The 12,505-nt window shown below is 40.5% G+C and overlaps 1 protein-coding gene across 1 annotated transcript in view; it reads left to right on the top strand.

Moving 5' to 3' along the window:
* Window positions 1–12,505, top strand: part of HS6ST3 (heparan sulfate 6-O-sulfotransferase 3) — a 538,365-nt gene that overhangs the window by 335,589 nt on the left and 190,271 nt on the right. The window contains 1 exon segment of the mRNA XM_073348045.1: window positions 7,129–7,163. Coding sequence (XP_073204146.1) covers window positions 7,129–7,163 — 35 coding nt within the window.

Raw genomic sequence — 12,505 nt, forward strand, 5'->3', positions numbered from 1 at the left:
GAGCTACAGCTCACTTCACTAGAGCATTCACATTCACTAGAGCTCATGCTCTAATAAATTGGTTAGTCTCTAAGGTGCCACAAGTACTCCTTTTCTTTTTGCGAATACAGACTAACACGGCTGTTACTCTGAAACCTAGATTCTGAAGGAGTCCTAACTCATCCATATGATATAGAAAAAATGTATATGGAAAAAAGAATCTCTCCTCATTGGTGGCACATATTTGCAGCATGAGGTGTTCTACTGCTGTCTGGCAAATAGTTAAACACCCTTTTCCAGCACGCCTCCCTCATTGGTACGCCAGTTTAAAGTTTAACCCTTTGGGGACCTGATAGTTACAACTACAAACTCAGAGTTTTTGCAAAATAACTTCTTTAAACACACACATGCTTTATTCCTACAGAGGAAGACCGCAAAAGGGAGTAAAGGAGAAGTACCCTTCACTAGGACAGCATTTCAAGGAATCTGGAAAGTTGAACTATTTAGCAGTGTATGCAAGGGCAGAGGAAGGTCTCAGAAAGATTCAGTCAGACTTGTACAAAAGGGGGTTGGCACATCAGACAATAGTATTGACTCTTTCCTTAAGACCAAGAGCATATCAGGTGTAGGCTATTGGGCCAGAATAGCAGCAAGGGACAGTACCAATTTCCATGCATGCAACAATGTTAATAGGGAAACACCCTGTGTAATTTCAGCTGGATAGTGGGGCTACCTCTATTGTGATTCTTCTGGGTGAATTGGACTTGAACACACCTATTACAAAGAAGAGGCACAACCATTTAATGTGTAATGAAATCATAATGCAGTCTGTTGGAAAATGTGATTTCCCAGTAACTAACCTGAAAAATAATAGATGGTAGCAGCTGAAGTTTGTGGTGGTAGGTGGTAAACACCAGAGACCTCTCTTGGGGAATACAGCCATCAGAATTGTATTGCTATTGCCCACGATGATTACTGATGCTAGCTGACACCCTGAGCCAGTGAGTTGGGGGAAGGGGATTAGAACAGTGAATCCATTAACATGCTGCACTATCTCCCAGTTTCAACAGCAAAAGTGATGGAAACCACAGAGGCTACAGAAAAGGACATCCAACTACAGCAGGCAAGAGAATGATACCAGCAGGGTGGTCAGTAAACAAAAGCCAAGCACTGGTAGGAGCAGAACCATATTTTCAAATTAAAGATGACCCGAGTATTGAGCATAGAATCATATTTTGAGACCAGAGAGCTGTTGTCCCTGCCTCATTACGTAAGGATGTAATGCAAAAAAATAAATAAATACATGCCTTACACCTGGGCATTGACAGCTGTCTGAGACAGGCTCAAGAGTGTGTTTACTGGCTGGAATGTATAGCCAACTACACTCTAATACAACGGTGTGACCCCTGCCAGCCATGTGATAACCACCAGCAGAAAGAGGCTGGAACTACAATATTTACATGGCAATGCAATGCACTGGGAGAACAGTTCTTAAAAGTATGGTGAAAAATAGACTCTGTTCACCAAGTTTCAGACTGTTGTATGTTTATGGTGCTTGCATTCGACATGTCTTCAGGGTGCAACTGACTGGATACTTACACAGTGTGCTAACATATATAGTTTGCAAAACTTCTCTCCAACTTTGGCCTTGAGGATTCTGTCTTTATAAAAAGCTAAGACTACAAAAAAAATAAGTGGTTTAAAAATGAAAATGGTAGATACTGCACTCTTTGTTTCTGACTTATGACCCCGATCTAGCCTTTTACTCCTAGGCAAAACAACACTATAATCAGTCATTTAAAGTACTTCTGACATCCAAAAGATGAGGGTGTGTTTCTTTCAATGATCAGCTGTTACTTCCATTTAAGTTCTTGCATAGTTAAAGTGTGTTTGACGGGCTCTTACAGATTCTCATAGCGATGCTTATAACAAAATTATTATCCATCTGGTTGTCAGTTGAAAGTGGTTTTTATACTAAACCACTCTAGTTGTACCACACACCAACTGGAAGCTTGTGATTTTTAGATGTCAGAAGTGGCTTTCTTTGTCAAATCCAGCAGCCAGTAACTAACTCTAATGATTGGTAGAGTTCACAGATTTCTTGGAAGGAAGTTTGTTCATTTAGCAGAACTTGCCCTTGCTCAAGTTTCTGTTAAGAAGGCAAAAGAGTAAAAGATTTTTCTTGATTTTAACATACTAAAAAAAAATCTCATATGTTTTCTTAAAGTGATGAAGAGAGATCCAGGTGGTAAATTTGAGAAGCATATGATACATTGTATATATCATGTAGATCCTCAAGTTTTCATGAACCTGACCTGTCTCTTTTTCCAACTACTCAATTTTCCTTGGGACATACTGTAACATTCCATACTTTTGAGCACCTTCAGACAGCTGCCAATTTAAAGCAACAAGCTAAAGACATGTTTTATCCTATTCTCCCCATATTACACTGACCCAAGGGCCAAGACAGGTAATATTTAGTCCTCCATCAGAAAATGGTTTAAATTCTGCTATCACATTATCTCACTAGGCTAAAAATGGGAACCTTAGATCACCAGAAATGGAAGAATCCCAGCTTTCAATTGGTGGAAACACCACTTGTAAAGACTTGAGACACTGGAACTTAAAAATATGACATTTGGGGGCATAATAAAGCTACTTTTTTCATTATAAGTTCTTATGGCTCCCTCTGAGCAATATACAGTTGGACCCAAAGTAACTAAGAGAGTCAGATTTGCAGCTGAAAGGATGCAAAAGTAGTCCACAACATTTCTGTAGCATATACAGACTATATGATAGTGTAATAAAGGTTTTCACTGGTACTTTTTTGGGATGACATGCATTACTGGCTTTATTTGTGAGAATTGCACCTATCCCAAACATATTTATTATATATGGCAAGAAATTGGAAGGAGTTTTTTGTTGGTTAATCAGCTTTCAAATTTTATTGGTGAGCATGGGTTTAGACTTTGTCCTATGTATATGAATCTATATTGAAAATAGTATGGAGCTGGAGAAGAAGTGTAAAGGATGTCAACGCTTACATCACTGGTGAAGCTTATGGAATATTGGAAAGGGAAGAGAATTGTGATAGGAGACAAAAGTGGTACAGGGCTTTGAAAATAAGAACAAAAGTTTGAACTTGGTGTGCCGTATTGGGCAAATTACTCTGTGAAGCGGTTTATTGTGTGACTTTTTGTGTTTTCAGGGGCTTGACTCATAGATTGACAGATCCTCTTTTTTAACCACCATTTATTTATAGATCTATTTGGCATGTTGCTTTCTTCATTTCATGAATTACTGTATCAACATTTATAAATTAATAATTAATTTGGTCACTAGAAAATAATTGTAGAGCGAAGAATATTTTAAACAATGAATGCTTTTGTTTGGTTTTCTACCCTTTTTCATTAAAGCATGACAGCTCATATTTACCATTTTCATCATGAGAATCTTGTGAAATTTGTCAGCTTTGACTTGGGCTCTAATCATATTTTTTTCAGATGGTTAAAGTTTCTTTGATTGTTTGGTTATGCTTGCTGCAATTTTAAAACCACCAACTTTTTCCGTTTTCCTACTGTGACTATTTCTGTGACATTATAATACCAGTTTATAGCATTACACCCTTTCTCTTGCTGAAGTAAACATAAAGATACAGAGTATGAAGAATCAACGTATTGCTGTATGCAGTGGTGTAGTGGTTTTAGTCCCAGGATGTTAGAGAGACAAGGTGGATGAGTTCATATCTTTTGTTGGACCAACTTTTGTTGGTGAGAAAGACACAGATTACACAGAGCTCTTCTTCAGGTCTGGGGAATGTACTCAGTGCCTCAGCTAAATATGAGGTGGAACAGATTGTTTATAAGCAGTTAATACATATTTCAAGGCACCATTCAAGGTGCAGTTAGTTGCCTGTTAAAACCCCCATACTACTGACTATTACAAATTTAAAACAGTGCTGATTATTTTCAATCAAGTTATTTAAATAACTCCGCCATATTTTTAATGTGGGTGCTGTAAAATGTTGACAGAATCTTATTATATTTATAATTACATACAAAAACTATGTTCAAGGAACATTATTAAAGTTCCAAAGTCAAGTAGCCCTGCGTCATTCACTGCACAGAATGGATGGTGCTCACCTAATGAGCAGCCATTCCATATTTTGTTTTCTCCTCATTGTTCAATGGCATACTTTTTATGACACACTATTCAAACCTCAGTCTGAAGACAGAATTTTAATTTCCTTGTGGGCTTTTCTGTGGCACTTATCACAATAATATGTCATACATACAAGGGGGCTGAATTAAGGTTGCACAGGAAACCTTTATCATGGTATTTCATAACTTTGGAGTGCTTGACTTTGAACCTTAATAATGTTCTTTTATCGTATGTTTGCATGTGTAATTTCCTGGGCTTTTCAAAAAGTAAACTTACAAAACCAGAAATTCCATCATGTGGTTTCTTATAAGCACACACATGGTTCATCACCAGGGCAGAGCCTTTAGATTCATTGTGCAGACCTTACCTACTTGAGCTACCTGAGTAACTGATAGCACCAGTAATAAGGTGTCATCTTCTATATATGGACCAGTAGTAGATGGGGGGGGGGTGAAATTCATGCTTTGGGTTTCACAGCTGTTTGCTGACAGCGGAGGAATGGTGAAACTCGGAGATCATGGGTTCCATCAAGGGAGTGTGATCTGTTAGGCAAAATACTCTGTCCATCCCTGCAAGCTTCTTGCTTCTCCCCACCCTCTCCAACCTGTTCCTTTCCCAGTTCTGTCTCTTCCCCACCACTGCCTGCTTTCCCGGTCCTAGTCTCTTTGCTGGCCTAGTCTCCCCATCTAGGCTCACTGTTTGAGCCCCAATCTCACCCTTGACTCCTAATCTATCCCCCTCCCATACCCCATCCCAGTCTCAATCTCTGGGCTCCTCTTCTGATTTCAGTCTTCCCACCAGCCCCTCCCTGGCTCCTTTTTCCAGTCTCTGTCATCCCTGGCTCCTCAAGAAAGAGATCTTGGAGTCACTGTGGATAGTTCTCTGAAAAAATCCAGTCAATGGGCAGTGGCAGTCAAAAAAGTGAACAGAATGCTGGGAATAAATAAAGCAATCCCAGTTTCTCTTCCTCCATCTCTAGTCCTAATCTCCCCAGACTCTTTGCCCCAATCTACTTCTTTCCCTTCTCCCTGTGCCAATGTCAGCATCCCTTGTAAGAAAATATGATCTTAAAAGGACTAGACAACATGGTAATAAGAGCCCCAACATTCAGTAAACACTAGTGGTCTCAACCTCATTAACCCCAGTGGAGCTGCACTAGTGCAAGAGCAATGGTGAGAGATTGCAGAAGTGGGTCTCTACATGAGAAAATAATAGAGTGCTGAACATAGATTATAAACCTGAAGGGACCATTGTGATCAACTAGTCTGACCTCCTGAATAACGCAGGTGATAAGACTTGCCTGAAATAATTCATCTTTGAAGTAGATGAATGAATGAAATGAATTGGTCTAGCTTCAACATACAGCTGTTGGATCTTGTTATACCATTGTCTGCTAGATTGAGGAGCCCTCTATCAAATTTATGTTTCCCATGTAGGTAGTTATAAAGTGTAATCAGGTCATCCCCTTAGCTTTCTCTTTGTTAACTTGAATAGCTTGAGCTTCTTGAGTGTTTCCATATAAGGCATGTTTTCCGATCCTTTAATCATTTCCCTGGCTCTTCTGTGAACCCGCTCCAATTTATCAACATCCTTCTCGGATTGTGGACATCAAAACTGGAGACAGTTTTCTATCAGTGGTCACACCAATACCAAATACAGAAGTAATATAACTTCACTATGCCTACTTAAGATTCCCCTGTTTATCGTTTACCAAGCAATCTAGATCAGTGGTTCTCAAACTAGGGCTGCCACTTGTTCAGGGAAAGCCCCTGGAGGGCCGGGCCGGTTTGTTTACCTGCTGCGTCCGCAGGTTCGGCCAATCGCAGCTCCCACTGGCTGCGGTTTGCCGCTCCAGGCCCATGGGGGCTGCAGGAAGGGCGGCCAGCACATCCCTCGGCCCGCGCCACTTCCCGCAGCCCCCACTGGCCTGGAGCGGCGAACCTGCTGCCAGTGGGAGCTGCGATTGGCCGAACCTGTGGATGTGTCAGGTAAAGCCTGGCCCACCAGGGGCTTTCCCTGAACAAGCGGTGGCCCTAGTTTGAGAACCACTGATCTAGATCACTCTGTATCCGTGACCTGTCCTCTTCAGTATTTATCATTCACCCAGTCTTTGTGTCATCTGCAAACTTTATCAGTAATGATTTTATGTTTTCCTCCAGGTCATTAATAAAACTGTTAAATAATGTAGGCCCCAAAACCAATTTCCATGGGACACCTGCTCCATGATGATTTCCAATTTAAAATTACATTTTGAGACTTTCAGCCAGTCTTTAATCCATTTAATGTGTGGTGTGTTAATTTTGTATCATTCTGGGTTTTTTTAATCAAAATGTTGTGTGTACTAAATCAAATGCCTTACAGATGTCAAATTTTATTACAAAATGCTATTACCTTTATCAACCAAACTTGTAACCTCATCAAAAGAAGATCTCAAGTTAGTTTGAAAGGATCTATTTTCCATAACCCTATGTAGATTGGCATAAATTATATTACCCTCCTTTAATTCTTTATTCATTAATGCCCATATTGGCCATTCTATTATATTAATGTCAGGCTGACAGACTTATAATTATCTGAGTCACCCTAAATTAACCTTTTTAAAATATTAGCACAGCATTAGCTTTCTTCCAGTCTTTTGGAATGCTTAGAAAGTCCAGGAGTTATTGAAAATCAATCTTAATAATCCACCAAGCTCCTCAGCCTGCTCTTTTTTAAAATTCTCGGATGCAAGTTATCTGGATCTGCTGACTTTAAAATGTTCAATTTTAGTAGCTGCTATTTAACATCTTCCTGAGTTATGATTGGGATGGAAAGTGTTTCATGATATGACTACATCTGTTTTTTCCCAAATATACAGCAGAAATATTTATTAAACACTTCTGCCTTTTCTGCATTATTATTGACAATTTTCCACATTCCGTCATTTGTGTTTTTATATACCCAGAAGCTATGATTGTGTCCGACACTAATTTGATGGATTGTCCTCAGAGAAAATGAAGCGGGGAAGTGCAAATAGGAACATGGTGGAGTCCCATTTCCTCCTCCTTTATGGAAAAGGTATCAAAGGGTTACACAACATGGTGATAAAAACAGTGGCATCCTTACATACGTTATAACATTAAAAGGCAGTTACTACAGCAGCCTATGGACTCAACTTCACTTACTTTACAACGGGACATTTGCTATGCTAAAGGCAAAAGATTACTAATGTAATGTTTGTCCAATGGTCTCCCACCATTAGATAAATATGCACGCAAAGCTCTCATTTTCTTTGATGGATGCTTATGCATTGGTATCAAAGTTCCTCACTGTAACATTATGCAGTATATGCATTGTGATTAACTGAGAGAATAATCTTTTTCCATGTTTCAGCTAGTCAGGAACTAACCTGTACATAAAATTATAGTTGTTTGTAATGGATGATATAGATCCCAATTTTAATAGTATGGAAGGTTTTGATAAGATGAAATATTTTTGTAATATATTTATTATGAGAAGGGTCATTGATCCAGTAATCTGTTAACTATATTAAATTTAACATGCAACACTTTGGTTGGAGGATTTGAGAATTATTTCCTTATTAGTACCAACAGAGGCAGTTATAGAACATGCAAAGTCATGAATATTTGCGTCCTTATTCCTCAGTTTGAAAAATATACTTGTGATGCAGTTTACTTCCTAAATTAATTTTAGATCAGTGATATATTTTAAAATCCTGATTCAGATGATACAAGCTAAAACTGCCTATCAGTAGTATATTTTGCTGACATATGTATATGACATTATACAAAGTAAAGATTTAAAAGGTATAATCCAAAACCCTTTTCAAAATGTTTTACTTATATTACTCCTTGAACCTGGAAAATTTAAAAAGATAGATTTTAAAAGTATCCAGAACAAACATCTGCATTTGGTAGAACCATCATTTACTGACTGCATATATTTCAAATTATGCCAGTGTAGCTGAGATGTGGGAATAACTTGATATGAAAATGCATGGCTTTCCTTTAAGGAAAGATATAAAAATCATTGCTATAGAATATGTAATGTTTATGAGGTTATGTGAGTGCTTGCATAATGTACATATGGTGACAGCTGTGCATTTCAAGCTGAATATAGAAATCATAGAATCATAGAATATCAGGGTTGGAAGGGACCCCAGAAGGTCATCTAGTCCAACCCCCTGCTCAAAGCAGGACCAATTCCCAGTTAAATCATCCCAGCCAGGGCTTTGTCAAGCCTGACCTTAAAAACCTCTAAGGAAGGAGATTCTACCACCTCCCTAGGTAACGCATTCCAGTGTTTCACCACCCTCTTAGTGAAAAAGCTTTTCCTAATATCCAATCTAAACCTCCCCCACTGCAACTTGAGACCATTACTCCTCGTTCTGTCATCTGCTACCATTGAGAACAGTCTAGAGCCATCCTCTTTGGAACCCCCTTTCAGGTAGTTGAAAGCAACTATCAAATCCCCCCTCATTCTTCTCTTCTGCAGGCTAAACAATCCCAGCTCCCTCAGCCTCTCCTCATAACTCATGTGTTCCAGTCCCCTAATCATTTTTGTTGCCCTTCGCTGGACTCTCTCCAATTTATCCACATCCTTCTTGAAGTGTGGGGCCCAAAACTGGACACAGTACTCCAGATGAGGCCTCACCAATGTCGAATAGAAGGGAACGATCACATCCCTCGATCTGCTGGCAATACCCTACTTATACATCCGAAAATGCCATTGGCCTTCTTGGCAACAAGGGCACACTGCTGACTCATATCCAGCTTCTCGTCCACTGTCACCCCTAGGTCCTTTTCCGCAGAACTGCTGCCTAGCCATTCGGTCCCTAGTCTGTAGCTGTGCATTGGGTTCTTCCGTCCTAAGTGCAGGACCCTGCACTTATCCTTATTGAACCTCATCAGATTTCTTTTGGCCCAATCCTCCAATTTGTCTAGGTCTTTCTGTATCCTATCCCTCCCCTCCAGCGTATCTACCACTCCTCCCAGTTTAGTATCATCCGCAAATTTGCTGAGAGTGCAATCCACACCATCCTCCAGATCATTTATGAAGATATTGAACAAAACCGGCCCTTGGGGCACTCCACTTGATACCGGCTGCCAACTAGATATGGAGCCATTGATCACTACCCGTTGAGCCCGACAATCTAGCCAGCTTTCTACCCACCTTGTAGTGCATTCATCCAGCTCATACTTCCTTAACTTGCTGACAAGAATACTGTGGGAGACAGTGTCAAAAGCTTTGCTAAAGTCAAGAAACAATACATCCACTGCTTTCCCTTCATCCACAGAACCAGTAATCTCATCATAAAAGGCGATTAGATTAGTCAGGCATGACCTTCCCTTGGTGAATCCATGCTGGCTGTTCCTGATCACTTTCCTCTCATGCAAGTGCTTCAGGATTGATTCTTTGAGGACCTGCTCCATGATTTTTCCAGGGACTGAGGTGAGGCTGACTGGCCTGTAGTTCCCAGGATCCTCCTTCTTCCCTTTTTTAAAGATTGGCACTACATTAGCCTTTTTCCAGTCATCCGGGACTTCCCCGGTTTGCCACGAGTTTTCAAAGATAATGGCCAATGGCTCTGCAATCACAGCCGCCAACTCCTTCAGCACTCTCGGATGCAACTCGTCCGGCCCCATGGACTTGTGCACGTCCAGCTTTTCTAAATACCTGTGTACTGGAAAGAAGTAGTTAAAAATCAAAAGAACTATAAAATTTTCATCTGTGGTGTTCTCCATTTTTATTTGCTGAATTAAGCCAGTGCAATATTTTAATGAATAATGGATCGGAGTTCCATCTGCTCATTGATTTTTCTGTAATAACTGAAAAAAGTTGCTGTTTTGGGTGTGAGAGAAAAAACAAAATATGTACAGAAGAGTAGGATTTAGTACATCTTCCCATTAATTTTTGCTGTGTTTACTAAGCCTCTCCATACCCATTTTTTCAACACCAGCCCCATATTGGTACCCTAGAGCAGGGGTGGCCAACCTGAGCCTGAGAAGGAGCCAGAATTTACCAATGTATATTGCTGAAGAGCCACGGTAATACGTCAGCAGCCCCACATCAGCTCCCCCACCCCGCTCCCAGCGCCTTCCACCCACCAGCAGCCCTGCTGATCAGCGCCTCCCCCTCCCTCCCTGCACCTCCCGATCAGCTGTTTCGTAGTGTGCGGGAGGCCCTGGGGGGGTGGATGGAGGGAGGAGCGAGAGCACGGCAGGCTCAGGGGAGGAGGTGGGAAGGGGTGGAGTGGGGGCAGGGCCTGTGGCAGAGCCAGGGGTTGAGCAGTGAGCACTCCCTGGCACATTGGAAAGTTGGCGCCTGTAGCTCCAGCCCCAGAGTCGGTGCCTATACAAGGAGCCGCATATTAACTTCTCAAGAGCCGCATGTGGCTCCGGAGCCTCAGGTTGGCCACCCCTGCTCTAGAGGTATAAATGGAGAGTAAATGGCTTCTGGGGAATAACCCTGAGATGAATGGGCTTCTTTATGGCATATAGCAGCCTGGTTGTCCCTATGTTGGGTTCCTTCCCAGTATTCCCCTGTTGAGAAATCGTTCACACTGAGGGTGGGAGAGGATGGGAGAGGGCTGAAGTGCTGCACTGAGGCTATTCTGAGCTGATTGATAGGCCTAGTGTTGTAACCAGATTGTAAATTGGAGTAGCCATTAGGCAGCTCTAATTTTTGCTGAGGGTCATTTAGGGCCCAGGCAGGATTGAGACTTTGAGAGACACAAAGGTTGCTTAAAGCTTCCTTTTTGCCCCCTCCCTCTTCCTCACCCTTTCTGTATTGAATTCAGGAATAGAGAAATAGAAAATAAGTGCTTGTGAATTGTAAGTGACTCTGATACTTAAGTTTTGTGCTTTGGTACAGTCACAGAAATTATTTGAGCCTCTCAGCTTTTACATGCTTTTTTGTTGTTCTTACTCCTCTCAGAATAAGTTGTATAATTACTGAGGTGTTCTGGGGAAAGTTGTTTTGATGAAATCAAACAAACATTCCTAAATACTATGAAAATGGCATTAGATAGACCATAAGTCCTGGCCTAGAGCAGTGGTCACTAACCCGTCTATCGTGATTGACTGGTCAATCCTGGAGACTCTCCCAGTCGATCACGATCTCTGGCGGCCCAGCGAGGCTGCCACTAGAGCAGGCTCACTGCCTGCCTCAGCCCCAGCTTGTAAATTGTGATAGGACAGCCAACTCAAGCATCGTTACACTCAAGTTAAAGGTTTTTGTGTGTGGGTGAAAGTTGAGGTAGGGGCAACACTTAAATGAGCCCCTCAATACCGATTTGCAAGTATCTAGAACAATGAATATTGGATTTTTCATGGATGGCACCCATTGTACCTACAAATAATGCTACTATCTTGCATTTATGTAGCGATATCCATCAGTCACTTAGCACTTTACAAAGGATTAAAAAATTAAACATCCCTGTAACTTTTAAAAGCAGCATAGTACCCATTTTGTAGATCGGGGAACTGAGACACAGTAAGCTTAAACTGAAGGATGGCAGAGCTGGGATTAGAACGCAGGTCCCTGACTCTTAGTAATGTGCTTTAATCTTATTTCTAGTGAATGTAATATATATTTCAGAACATTTTTAGAGTTTCTTTTCTTTTATTGTTACATTTTGAAAAGCATTTAAGACACTTCAGGCTTTGACTTTGTGAGATCGTGCAATTCATAGCAGATGTTTGTATTAATGGTGTCTTCAATGTTTACTAAGCACACTGCTGGTAGACATACCAAAGTTGGATTTGGAAGGGTGGAAATCCAACATTAGAGATGGGAAGTGCTTTTTAGTGATCAGATACCAGTTCTGAAAAACTACAAACTTCCATCAAATTGAAAATACATCTTCCCAAAACAAAAAAGCCCTTTTATTTTTACTTCAGTGAGCTTCCCAAGCTATGTCAATTTCAAAGCGTGTATTATCAGGTTGTAAAATAGAGGTTAAACAGTTGTTTCTGGTTCTGTACTGTGACAGCTGCTTTAGGGGTCTCCTTTTGACTCTGTATGTGTGCATAATTCCAGTTAACATAAGTGTGCAAATTAATAGCCCCATGGTTTTGGATTTTTGTAGGATTATGACGCCAGCAATATGTTCAGATTATTTTAAGACAATTCACACTAATAGCTTCTTGAAAATTGCTCAATTTTATGAACTAGTAAATAAAACATAATAAAACTTGCAATAATAATATATCATATAATGTACTTTCTGTTAACTGATTTGACAAATGTAGTTTAGTTTAATTATGATAATACTTCATAGCTTACAACAGCACTCTGCTCTTAAATCTGCTATTAATTGCAGACACTCTGTCATTTTTAGTGTGAGTTATGGTGGAGTGCAGAT

The sequence above is a fragment of the Lepidochelys kempii genome, chromosome 1 (assembly GCF_965140265.1).
Source record: "Lepidochelys kempii isolate rLepKem1 chromosome 1, rLepKem1.hap2, whole genome shotgun sequence".
In the NCBI taxonomy this organism is placed as follows: domain Eukaryota; kingdom Metazoa; phylum Chordata; order Testudines; family Cheloniidae; genus Lepidochelys; species Lepidochelys kempii.